The sequence below is a fragment of the Vigna unguiculata genome, chromosome 4, assembly GCF_004118075.2.
Source record: "Vigna unguiculata cultivar IT97K-499-35 chromosome 4, ASM411807v1, whole genome shotgun sequence".
NCBI lineage: Eukaryota > Viridiplantae > Streptophyta > Magnoliopsida > Fabales > Fabaceae > Vigna > Vigna unguiculata.
Window position 1 is genome coordinate 3,193,700 of NC_040282.1, and position 11,823 is coordinate 3,205,522.

Below are 11,823 nucleotides of genomic sequence, written 5' to 3' on the forward strand. Positions count from 1 at the left end.
ATTATTTATTTAAATAAGTATGTAAGGATGAAAATTATATGGCTTTCAAAAGATATATAACATATTCCATATAAATAGGGACTGATCATTTTTTTTAATGTCTTGCTCCTATTATTCCATGTTTTTTTATTCGCTTTCGATATTGAAGTAATGACTTGTTAATTTCAATATTAATAAAGGAGGTTCTAAATTAGATTAATGAAACATGATAGCCATGTTTAACGTCATTATGAGTTGTAGAAACATTAAAAAAAAAGTGAAATTTTAGTTTTGGATCAAAAGGTAAGTTTCCACCACATATTAGGATTCATGACGAATGATAAATACACATAATTTTGAAATTGTTTCTTTCATTTTATTTTATTTTTGTATATTATGAACAAGGGTTACTTTTCAAGAGAAAACAAACATTATACAGCAAAGTGAATATTTACAAAGAAAATAACGTTAAACAAAAACACGTAGGTCGGTGAAAAGAATGAATGATGGAACAAAAACAAAGGAACAGCAACTTCAGAAGTTGTGTTCCCATTCAGAAGTTGTGTTCCCAAAGGCACCAAAAATGCTTAACCACCACATTCATTCCTGAAGAAGAGATTCACAGATCACACTTTGTTGAACCCATTTGCTACCATTAAACCAAATGAAGCTTCACAACACCATCAAGATACACTTTAGTTGCTTCCAACACAAGAAGGTAAAGGAAAATTTGCATCTCAATTGCCACAAAAGCAAGTGTTCAAGTGAGTCTCGAGTCTCACATTGCCACCAGCTTTTCTTTTAACTGGTGCTTCAACTGTGGAATCAAAACTAATAAGTGCTATGTCAAAAACTGCGTGTTTGGAAACTCACGTGTAGAAGCTATAAGAACCAACTAGCTTCTGATCAACGTTAAAAAATCGCATCCGCAAAGTGAAACCAAATATGCTAAAAATACTACTAATGACTAAATGAATTGTCCCACGTCATGTACAATCAATATTTCAAGGATTCCCTTTTCAACAAGACCAAACAAGGAAAAGAAATCAACAGCATAATAACATTACATCTTACATGCTAAATTACATCATTGATGGGAAAGACAAGTATTGGCCACAAAATCAAACACCTTTCAATGCATCATCAATCATGCAGGAATGTGAGAGTGCACAACTCTTTCCATATCATCTCTAAAATAGATAATGAAAAGCGGCAAGCATGAATATGGTGGTGCCTTTCCCTTTCAGCAACTTAACTTACCCGGCTTAGGGTAATTGGACATTATCACCGAGAAGACAGAAAAACCTGCAAATTCTTTAAGATGATATTGGTTCATAAGGGTATGATAACCATGGGTGCTTCAGGGCCTCAGACGCAGACGGTCGCTTCTTTGGGTTAACCTCGAGCAAATGAGCAACAAAGTCGATGAAGCCTTGGTCTCCCATCGGTAATCTATGCCTCAATGATGTCTTTTTTGGAATCAGGTATTCTAACCTGTTGCTTTCCTGTGTATCATAAACAAATAGTACTGTCAAGTTATTTGAAGAAAGTAGAATGCAAAAGGAAGAGGATAAATAGTATGGTAGAAGTATTATACTAGGTGAGATCACCAAGGTGTGGATCACACGATATCATTTGGTTTAGTTAAAAGCCAAAGTTTCAGATGATAGAAAATACTTTGGTAGAAACATAGGAACCTCTCTCTAGTTTCAAAGACAAGCATAAGAGAAGGTACATTTCCTTAAGCATCAAGACTTCAGATTACTTACCACAAGTTTGTTTCAAATACTAAGAAAATTAGAAATAAAATTCTCACCTGATTCCGTTCATAAAGCATGTGATTTTTTGTGAAGTATTTATATGTATCCCGTCCTTTGGCAAGTAAACTTTGATCAACTGGGCCAATGATCCCGATCACCCGAGCAAGTAGTGTTGCAGGGGAATCATTTTGGAAGAGGACCTATATCACACATGGTTGAGTGAGGAAAGAGAGTAGTATGCATGTATTTGTATTTAGCAAAGAAAATGCACTTCAACAGAAGAGATAAAGTTTATATCAGGTTCCAAAGGTCCCATCATTAGGGAGATTTAGACGTATAGTTATTTGCATTGAGCACATGTGGGATATAATGTTTTGGGGAAAATAACCACTTTTTCTTTTCAAAAGCTCTCCTAAGAAACTAATAAATCAATTATTACTCCAAGAGCTGAACCAAACACCATAATGTGGTTGATTGCAGGGCAAACTCAACTTCGTCAAAATCTAGTACAAAACATTTTATACCTTTTTTATGCACTTCTCACAGGACATTTGGAACACTTTAATTAAGTATGAAAAACTTCATAGCATTTTGAAATGAGTAACATTATCCATATATTGATCTTACGTTGCCAGTACAAAGTTCTGCCAAGATGCATCCAAGTGACCAGATATCAATCTTCTTGTCATATGGAAGCCCCAAAATAACCTCAGGAGCACGATAAGACCTGGACTGAACATACGAGCAAAGGTGATCTGTCTCAAAACAACTACTCCCGAGATCAATAACCTTCACTTCACATCTGCTATAGCTTTTAACCAAAATATTCTCTGGCTTCAAGTCACAATGTATTAGTCCAAGACTATGCAAAAACTGAAGTGCCTCCAAACACTGAATGGTGATTGACTGCACACATAAGTTGAAATGTGTTTATGATGACAGTATTATACTAGCAGAAAGGATGAAAACCATAGATCATATTACAAACAGCACACCACAAACCTGCAACCTTGGCATCGTGAAATAAACTTCCCCCCCTGATTCTCGATTAAATTTGTGAAACTCGTATAGGTTGGCTTTGAGCAACTCACATACTATTAACAAATGTTCCTGCATTCCAAGGGATAGTAAAGTCAGATGATGAAAGATACTTCTCGACATCACTTTGACTATAGATTAAAAGGTTAGGCCCTCATAATGATTTAAATTATTAAAATTTGAAGACAGAGCAGATAGTTATACTAAACATCATATCCTGGAAAGCAATGCAACTTAGCAAAGCTACAAACATTAAGTTCGGAGGCTTTAGTTAAAAATGACAAATCAATAAATGTGTTATCGCTACATAGTGCTCAAAAATATGCAGAAAGTGGCAAATAAATACCATTAGAATCCACTATAAACTAAACCTATTCATGGGTGATGTATACTCTTTATAGTAGTAGAAAGTACCCAGAAATATGCAAATATGCATAAATCAACTATTGATTGAAAGAAAAATTTGATGATAATAAGTAAAAGAATAGCACATCCAAAATCACTTACTCTATAATAGAAATAATCATACAATCTTAGAAGGTGGAACTTGTCTGAAGGATCATGCTTATTGACATACTTAAGAAGCTTGATCTCGTCAAGGCTTTGGTCAAAGAAGTCTTTGTTGTTCTTTATAATCTTAACACAAACATCCATGCCTGTGTGCAGGTCATGAGCTTGTATAGCTTTACTAAATGCAGCAGATCCAAGATACTCAGTGACATGATAGCGCCCAGCTAATACGGAATTTAAAACAACATGGAAATTCTTGTCCTCCTCGAAGCCAGTTCTGAGCAATAATAATTGGGTTCAGATAGCATTTCAAAAGGTCAAAATGAACATGGAACAATGACAAGAAGAATGCTGACTTTGAAACATATTAATAGTATCCAAAATGACAATCTCATTGTGGCCTCATACCACAAAAATTATCACTTATAAAGCTCTGTATACATCAGCACATAACTTTCCATGGGAAGGGGGAAAGAATCTTACCATCTAAACAAAATGCTTGATAGAATTATCAAGACAAAGGCATGTATGTTGTATTGTATGCATAACAGGATTAAAACAACTTCAGGTATTTGCAACAATTATCAATAAGTCTAGAGCATGCAATTAAATGATCAAGCATAGCCAACTAAGAAGACAGCATTATTATACACAGACATTTTGACTGAGTTAATTGCATGACTACTCATGAAGGAACAAAGAGATGTGCACGACAAATAAAATGACAAATAATGCATTTTTTTTCACACAAATCATAAAATATATCCTGTTCCAAATTTTAACAAAGTGGTGGAGATTTCAAAAAGGAAATAGTAGATTTGTTGTCATGGTAATGTTTATTTTCCATTGTTAACAGAACCAAATGTTCACAAAATGTTGTTTGCATTTACTATTACGAATGTCCATGTGTCTAAAATTTCACAAAGATGTCTGTAATGTGACAAAAAAAATCAATTAATATAATAGGAACTCACCAGTGATGAGAGATAGAATGAATAGTTGTCAAGTTAAAAAATAAAATGGAACGATTCACAAAGCTAATAGCATACTTCAATACTTTTAAACTTCTATAATGTATATCATAAAAGAATCTATAGTGCTAATTTCCTCAACTACTTTGTGAGTTAACAAAAATAGTAAGAATGATATATTTAAAACATGCCTGTTTTTCCTGTGCACGATCTTTAGATTGAAGGTTTCAAATTCTTCCTCTTGAGCCTTTATTTGTCTTACCTGCTCTTGCACAGCAGCTGCCTCTTCATCCTCTAGTGATGCACCTATATCGTCTTCCCTTACAACACTTACCTTTTCATCCTTTTCTAGCTTGACATGCTCTCCATCAGTATACCCGTAATTTGAGACTGTAGTTGGAGAAGAGTTTCTGGATCTTACCACGAGAGCATTATTATCATCCCTAGAACTCTTAACAGGTGAAGAATCACTACTCTTCCGCCTCCAAGATGAAAGCATGTCATCAGAGCCCGCAAAGGCATTAAGACAGTCATCTGTTTCATCTACATTACCATTACTCGTCCATGGAGACTTACTGGAGCCAGCCTGAATCATCTGGCCATCTCTAAGAGATTGGGGAAATGAAAAGTTCCCATCAGTATGTGTTTTTATCTGCGAGCATGCATCTTTATTACTGTCTATGACATATTTATTTGATTCATTCTTGTCAGTTTTCTTGTTACTTTTAACTGATTTGTTACAAAAACTCTTGTCCAAATCCTGATGAGTGTGTTTGGTGCCACTGTGCATAGTATCATGATCACGAAAATATTCTAAATCCCCCTCACTACTACCACCAATCAAACTTCCATGCACTTCACTACCAATATCAGCAGCATCACTGTTGATCCCCACTCCAATTGATCTAACTGAACCATGCTGATCATCTTCCATGTCCTCAATTCGTGGCCTCGCACCATGATTCAGAACCCGCCCATCTCCCAGCATGATGAGATCATTTTGGTGAGTAACAAAGCCCTGCCTGACAGGTTCTATATGCATCAGATTCAGTTCTTCAACGTCCATCAGTTGTGTATCATATTGAGTCATTATATCGTTACCATTGGTTCTTCCATACATTTCGGTAATCGTTAGACCAATCGGATCATCTGAAGTGACCGGCTCAACATTTTTTGGTAGAATATATTGCTCACCAGAGAAATAAGAATCCTCCTCAGCAAAAGATTGATCATCCTCTTCATCTTTGGCTGGACTTCTTTCTTGAGGATCTGGAACACTTCCATGCCCCGTCCCCTTTTCATTATCACTGGGGTAATCAATTTCATGTGCCAAAAACCAGGCCTCATCCTCAATGGGTTGTCTCATGTACCCAACATCTTCATCATCATCATATTCATCAGAGTCCCAATATTCATTTGGATAATCAACAGATTCACTCAACCCATCCCCAATTGTTGCAAAACCTGATACAAGATCAGATGTATCTTCAGAAATCCCTTGACTTACAGACAGCCAGCTGCCCCCAATAGACTTCCTCACACCTGAAAATATATGAAAAAGTCAAATATTTGAATATGCACAAATTGTTGATATTAATTCTGGCAAAACAGCCCATGCAAAAGCATTAATGTCATTGCCATTTAGCAAAGAGGGAAAATCTTCCTATCTAAACAGATAAAGGACAAAGAAAAAGTTTCAGAAGATAAAATACGATAATATTGAATGCTTAAATTACTTTGTTCAAATCAATACATTTTGTAACAAGAACAAATGAAATCATTGACATTAAGGCCACTAATCATTTCCACAAGCTAAATATCATTGAAATAGGAGTCCAAATCACATGAACATATTCAAGAGAACTTAAATTTGCAGAAAGGATCCATAGCATGAATTGGACGAATCATCCATTGAATTAAGTCAAGTCAACACAAAGACCATAGCCACACCAAACATTAAATTTATCCTCTTTTAACAGCAGACAAAATGGTAAGGAATAGTCCAAAACCTGATGTGTCAACACTTGTCAAACATACAAACTTAATACCATAAAGAAGCCAAATAGGAACACTCTTAAAGGAACATATACAAGCCAAAAAAAAGACGAAAATTACCACTGAAGATGGAAAACTATCAGCATGATAAACAAACAAATGAAACAGAAAAATTGACTCAGTAAACAACTAATTGAAATGCCAAGAAAACTTATAAGTTAACAATGAATGTAAAATGCTAACCAGTAGTTTTAATGTCCTGTCCAATAGGGACATCCAAATATGACCCTATAAGAAAGGAGTTGTCTGCACCAGTGAGTTTCACAGCCAGTCCGTCAGACTCAAACTTATCTCCCCAGTTAAAAGTCAAGGGCTTATCTTCTGACTTGATTTTTACAGGAGGAAGCCTAGGAAACTCTTCCTTTGGATTCTCCAGATCAAGAGGAAAATTTAAGCTGCCAGAACTGCCTTGCAACTTTCCTAAGTAAAGAGCTCTTCCTACTTCATCCACTTGCTCTTTTATTGATGTCATAACATCACCGTTTTCTGCCCTTCTCTTCTCCTCTTGTCTGTCAGAAAAAGTTGAACCGTTGTAGCTTGTTGACATATCCCCCTTTGAGAAAGGGAAAACAGTCTTCACGGAACAATCTTTCCATAGATCTGTAGATGAATTCACATTCTCATCAGTTCTTGACAAGTGATTATCTGTCAAGTTCTCTTTAAGAGATGAAGCATTATAATTGAGCTGCATATCAAGTTCCTTAGGTTCTTTGTTATGCATAAGATCATACTTTGGTTCTGTAGAGGATCTACCACTACTTCCAAGCCACAAGGCTGTTTTTTCGGCAGGTATACTATTTACCTCCCCTTCCCCAGATTTCACATTACTGTTGGTTGCAGCAGGAACTTCACCAGTTTGATACTTTGATTGTTGAGATACCGGTGCCTTCAAAGCATTACTAGGCCTACTTCCACTATCATTTTGGTAAGGTTCAACAGGACCATTGGTGGGATTAAACTTCCATGAGTACAAATCAAGAACACTGTCCTCCGAACTCTTTGAGAAGGTAAAGTTTTTTTCACTCGTTCCAACCACTTCACTAGACTTATTCCTTTCCCCTGTGGGAGCAACAGTTTTCCACTTGCTTTCTTCTGCAGCATTTCTACCAGTCCCACATTCTATTTCCTTCACAATCAGTTCTTTAGAAACTTCAACCCCGTCACGAGAATTCAACCCATGATTTTCTACAACAGGCTTCCCCTTATCACTCTGCAACCCGCCACGCAAGTCCTTTTCTTCCAATGTAAGCTTTTGCAAGAAACCATTTACATCAGTGCAGTTACTGAGCTCACTACGCAAAGCCGCCTCAGCTCGGGTGAACCTATTCCTCCTCAGAAAATCCAAAATCACTTCAACTGAATTTGTGTCTGCCATTATCAAGCCCCTGCCAACCTAAACTCAACCCACCAAACAAAAACACACAAAAAGCTTCAGAAAAGGCAAAACCCAAAAGAGCTTTCATTCAAAACAAAGACTTCGAAAAAAACAAAAGGCAATACATATTTCCACTGCAACAAACAAAAGAAAAAAAAAATTGAACATGTTGAAGAGAAATCGAAAAGCTTACCTCGTATCAGGCATAACAAAGTGGTGGCATTATGCCACCTTTGTGTTTGTATTATACCTGAATAAAATAGAAAACCGAAACAAAACCGCAAGCATAAGTGTTTGTTTCCTCCAGAACAAAAAATCTTCAGCGACCAAAGCCAATAAATTTGTCAACTTTTTTTGTTCCTTGAAAACAACGAAACCTAGGAGAGATGTTCCCAGAAAATACCGCAAACACCAAAGCTTATCGAGATTTTCCCAATCACCGATCCAAAGCCACTGCAGAAAACCCCAAACACCCAGCACCAATCAACGAAAAGGGCAGCACTAATTTTCACCAAACAGAAGATAAAAACAAAAAAGAAAGGTTTTTGCAAAGTGGGAATTTTCAGAGGAAACCCCAATTGCCAATTGCCATCGAGATCTGGCATTTACGTCCCGGAACAAATTTCCAGGCTCTGCTGGAACGAAAGGGGCAAATGGGGTCCCATTAAAACGGCAAATGAATGAGAATTTAAAAAATAAAAATAAAAGCATAGAAAAAAACACCTGGGAACAGAGGGTGTGTGTTGTTTGTTGTTTTGCTCGTAAAGGGTTTAGAGGGTACGCTGCGTTCTCTTGTCCCTTCCTTCCCTGCTACCTCTGCTGATGAATTGAGGTGGTGAATGGTGATGGTGGACCAAAGCTCTATGTTTGTGTTGTGTTGCTTCTAAATATTTTATATCTTTCTTTTTTTTTCTCATCTCAACTCAATTTAACTTTTATGAGGTTAATTTAAGTTGTTAACCCAAATCTTGCATGCAAAAGGCATATTTGAATTTGTGTTTGTGCAGCCTGTACACATGTCCCACTGCTCCTCATGTGTATACTTTTTTTAATTTTCTTAATAATTTTATTATTCACTTTTCTTCTCCTAATTATCTTTTCAAAAGATTTAGCTTTTATTTAAAAAAATTGCAGATTTTTATTTCTTATGTGAATTTTAACACTTTTATGATGGAGTAAGGTTTTCTTTACTTTTTACCGAATATAATCTTTAAAATGGGTAATGTTTTAACTGTTATTTTGAAGATTGTAGATATTGCTTGTACAAAAGTGTATGAGAAATTATATGGGTGAAAAAGTGGAAGATAATTTATTTCTATTTTCAATGTTCAAACTGAAAGTTTTTATTAAATTCGAAAAAAAAAATCTTTGAGAATTGAAGTACATATTTAAATGTGCCTGGTTTTTATTGTATATCATGATTAGTATGTGATTTTTGTTGTGAATTTGGTTGTCACCATGGTTTTAATTTGAATTACAGTTATTTATTGGCGGTGTTCATACATAAAAATATGATAATGATAAGGTAAAATCTTTGTAAATGTTTTTTTTTAGCTTCAACTTTCGGATTTGATCAAAGTAGTAAAATATTTAAATTCATATGGTTTTCTACTTTCAGATAGAATTAATTAATTTATATTATTTTGAACTATTTACGGTAGCAGTTTGTTGAATTGAGTATTTAAAAATATGAAAAACGTAACTTTAATCTATATTATTGTTTCATTCGATTTCCTGGTTATATTTTTTAGTTTTTTTATTTTTTAATAACTATATTTCTTGTATGGTCACTTAAGTTTTAAAATCAAATTAGTTTACAAGTATTATGTACATAATTATAAAAATAATTATTATAAATTTTATAGTATTATTATAAAAAAGTATACGGAAAATACATCACATATAAGCATATGTATCTATTTATTTATCATGATAAAAATAAAAATATACATTAGTATACAAGAACATTTTTATATCGAATATTTTTGCTTTTTTGTTAGATAATACTATGCCATAAATGTAAATTAAAATTGGACATAAATCTCTTCTTAAATTTATATTGAATCTAAACAATTTTTTACATAGATTTTTTACTCAAACTAGCAATGTTTCTATATCTGAAGATGGCATTACAAGTTCCTAATGAAGTTGGGGCACCGATCATTCTTTAAAAGACATTGTTCTATATGTCTCTATAACACACATACATCACTAAAGATCTTTTCTTTCAATTATTGTATCTTGCTTGCTTTTGTCTCAATGATTTTTAAATTGTTTGGAAGTTTTGATGAACTAATAAAGTATTTGGTGCATATCAACTTAGTGTTATCAGTTCAACTCACTTTTGCGTTTCAGTTTTCTCTATGAATGACTCATAGTATCACTGATGTCAATGAAAGTTTATACAACTAATCTTAAAAAAAAATTACAGTATAATTTCAAAAACAAAATGAGATTATATCGCTAACCTCAATGAAGAATGTCATTGAAGAATAAAAGAAAAACTCTAAATTGTGAAGAAGAAGAAGAAATGTGTGCATATTTTATAAAGAAATATACGTTAGGCATTAATGAAATGTCTATAGTTAAGGGACATAAAACAAAAGTTATGCCTAGGAGGATACAAGAAGATTGGTCATCCTCTGACCATGCTAGTCCCAAGTGAAAATTCATGTGGGCTAAAGAGGATGTGAAGACCTAACCTAGGACTCTATGTGTGTAAATATTAGAATAAGATTTAATTTTGGACCTTGTGGGGCCTAGTAGTATAGAACTTTCTTTGGCCATGTATTTGGGCATTAGAGGATTTGTGGGCCTTAGAAGTAGTTTTGGACCAAGAATAGTTGGGCTACATGTTGGGCCTTGGAGTGGTGCACATCTCATATAGGGTTTTAACCCTAATTTGGGCCAAGCTTGGTGTGCAAGCTTCTCTAAGTAACGCACCGAAGCAAGGAGCATGTGTCTTGCATATGTGGCAACTCACACCTTGCAGATGCACTCTTTTTTACTTTGATTACAACATTTTAGACCATTTTTTTCTCTTTTTAGGCAATCTAACTCTCCTTTTCTCCTATAAATACATAGCTATAGGTTTTGTAAACTCATTCATGAATTTAGTATAGTTATGTTGTTGAAATGCATCCACATTACTCTCTCTTTGTAAATCAACTTAGTGTGTGTTTGGTTTCACTTTTTTCTAATGCAAAATTAATTTTTCACCACATAATCATTGTATGTTTGGTTTCAAAATTAATTTGAATGCCAAAATTTCACGTCTAAACAAAAGCATCTAATTATTGCTTCTCCATCAATAAATCGATTCAGCTCAAAATTAATTATCTGAAGCATAACCAAACACACTATTAGGCTAGATTTTTCTTTAGTAGTTTTTTCTAGCCTACTTCATTGACCGTTGGCTAAACCTCATTTGAGAGTATCTTACCCTCACCATAGCCGAACTACTTCTTCCTAATTCTATATAGCTTTCATGCATTGCATCCTTCTATGGAGTCTCCCATCATTTGTTCATAGATTTCAAGCTTGAAGATGGAATCATTAGACATCATACAACATAAATTTCAAAGTTTTAACAGTACTATAGGACATCTAATGTAAAAAATGTAAAAAAGTTACAAAAAAATACCATAATGATTTTTTACATAAGGTTCTTTCATATCATATGTTAAATTTGTTATGTAAATGGTTTTTTTTTTCCACGATAATTAAAAAGTTAAATATTATAATGATTATTGAAACAAAAATTCGTTATTAAAATTATAAGAAAAATTAATATAGACAAAATAATTCTAAAATCAAAATTTTTATTAACTTTTTATAACGTTTTAATTACAATTGATAATTTAATATATGTAATTCTTTTTATAAATGATAAAGTTAATGATAAGACTAATATTATTAACAAAATGATACTAGAATATTTTCATTAATAATTATAATCCAATACATTACATTGTTAAACAAATCATATATGTAGTGATACTTTTTTTAAAAATTGAAATGTACACGCATTCATTGTTAGTGTGGACATTTATACAGTGTAAACTAATAAAAAGAGTTAGTAGCATAATTTTCAAATAATTGTTATTAATTAAGAAGGGTAGCTCTAGATCATTTA

General features: G+C 33.8%; 1 protein-coding gene across 3 annotated transcripts; it reads right to left on the reverse strand.

Annotated features, from left to right (window-relative positions):
* Positions 1–913: 913 nt before the first annotated feature.
* LOC114182697 lies at positions 914–8,609 on the reverse strand. Of its 3 annotated transcripts, XM_028069615.1 has the most exons (10): positions 8,412–8,609; positions 8,092–8,141; positions 7,882–7,938; positions 6,497–7,706; positions 4,450–5,800; positions 3,285–3,564; positions 2,742–2,849; positions 2,367–2,645; positions 1,796–1,939; positions 914–1,484 (listed from the first exon to the last, which is right to left on the reverse strand). In XM_028069615.1, exons 4-10 carry the CDS (start codon positions 7,686–7,688, stop codon positions 1,296–1,298), a joined length of 3,543 nt encoding a protein of 1,180 aa, XP_027925416.1. In that variant the 5' UTR covers positions 7,689–7,706; positions 7,882–7,938; positions 8,092–8,141; positions 8,412–8,609; the 3' UTR covers positions 914–1,295. The 3 variants fall into 3 exon arrangements, with proteins under 3 accessions (XP_027925416.1, XP_027925417.1, XP_027925415.1); XM_028069616.1 differs by lacking the exon at positions 7,882–7,938 and having other exon boundaries at positions 7,939–8,141; positions 8,412–8,587; XM_028069614.1 differs by having other exon boundaries at positions 7,882–8,141; positions 8,412–8,587.
* Positions 8,610–11,823: the final 3,214 nt, after the last annotated feature.

Coding starts and splice junctions, on each gene's coding strand:
- LOC114182697 (XM_028069615.1), bottom strand. CDS start 7,688: ATGGCAGACACAAATTCAGTTGAAGTGATTTTGGATTTTCTGAGGAGG. Junction 3,565..4,449: donor ATCGTGCACAGGAAAAACAG/GCATGTTTTAAA, acceptor ATTATTGCTCAG/AACTGGCTTCGAGGAGGACA. Junction 2,646..2,741: donor TCACGATGCCAAGGTTGCAG/GTTTGTGGTGTG, acceptor TTATGTGTGCAG/TCAATCACCATTCAGTGTTT.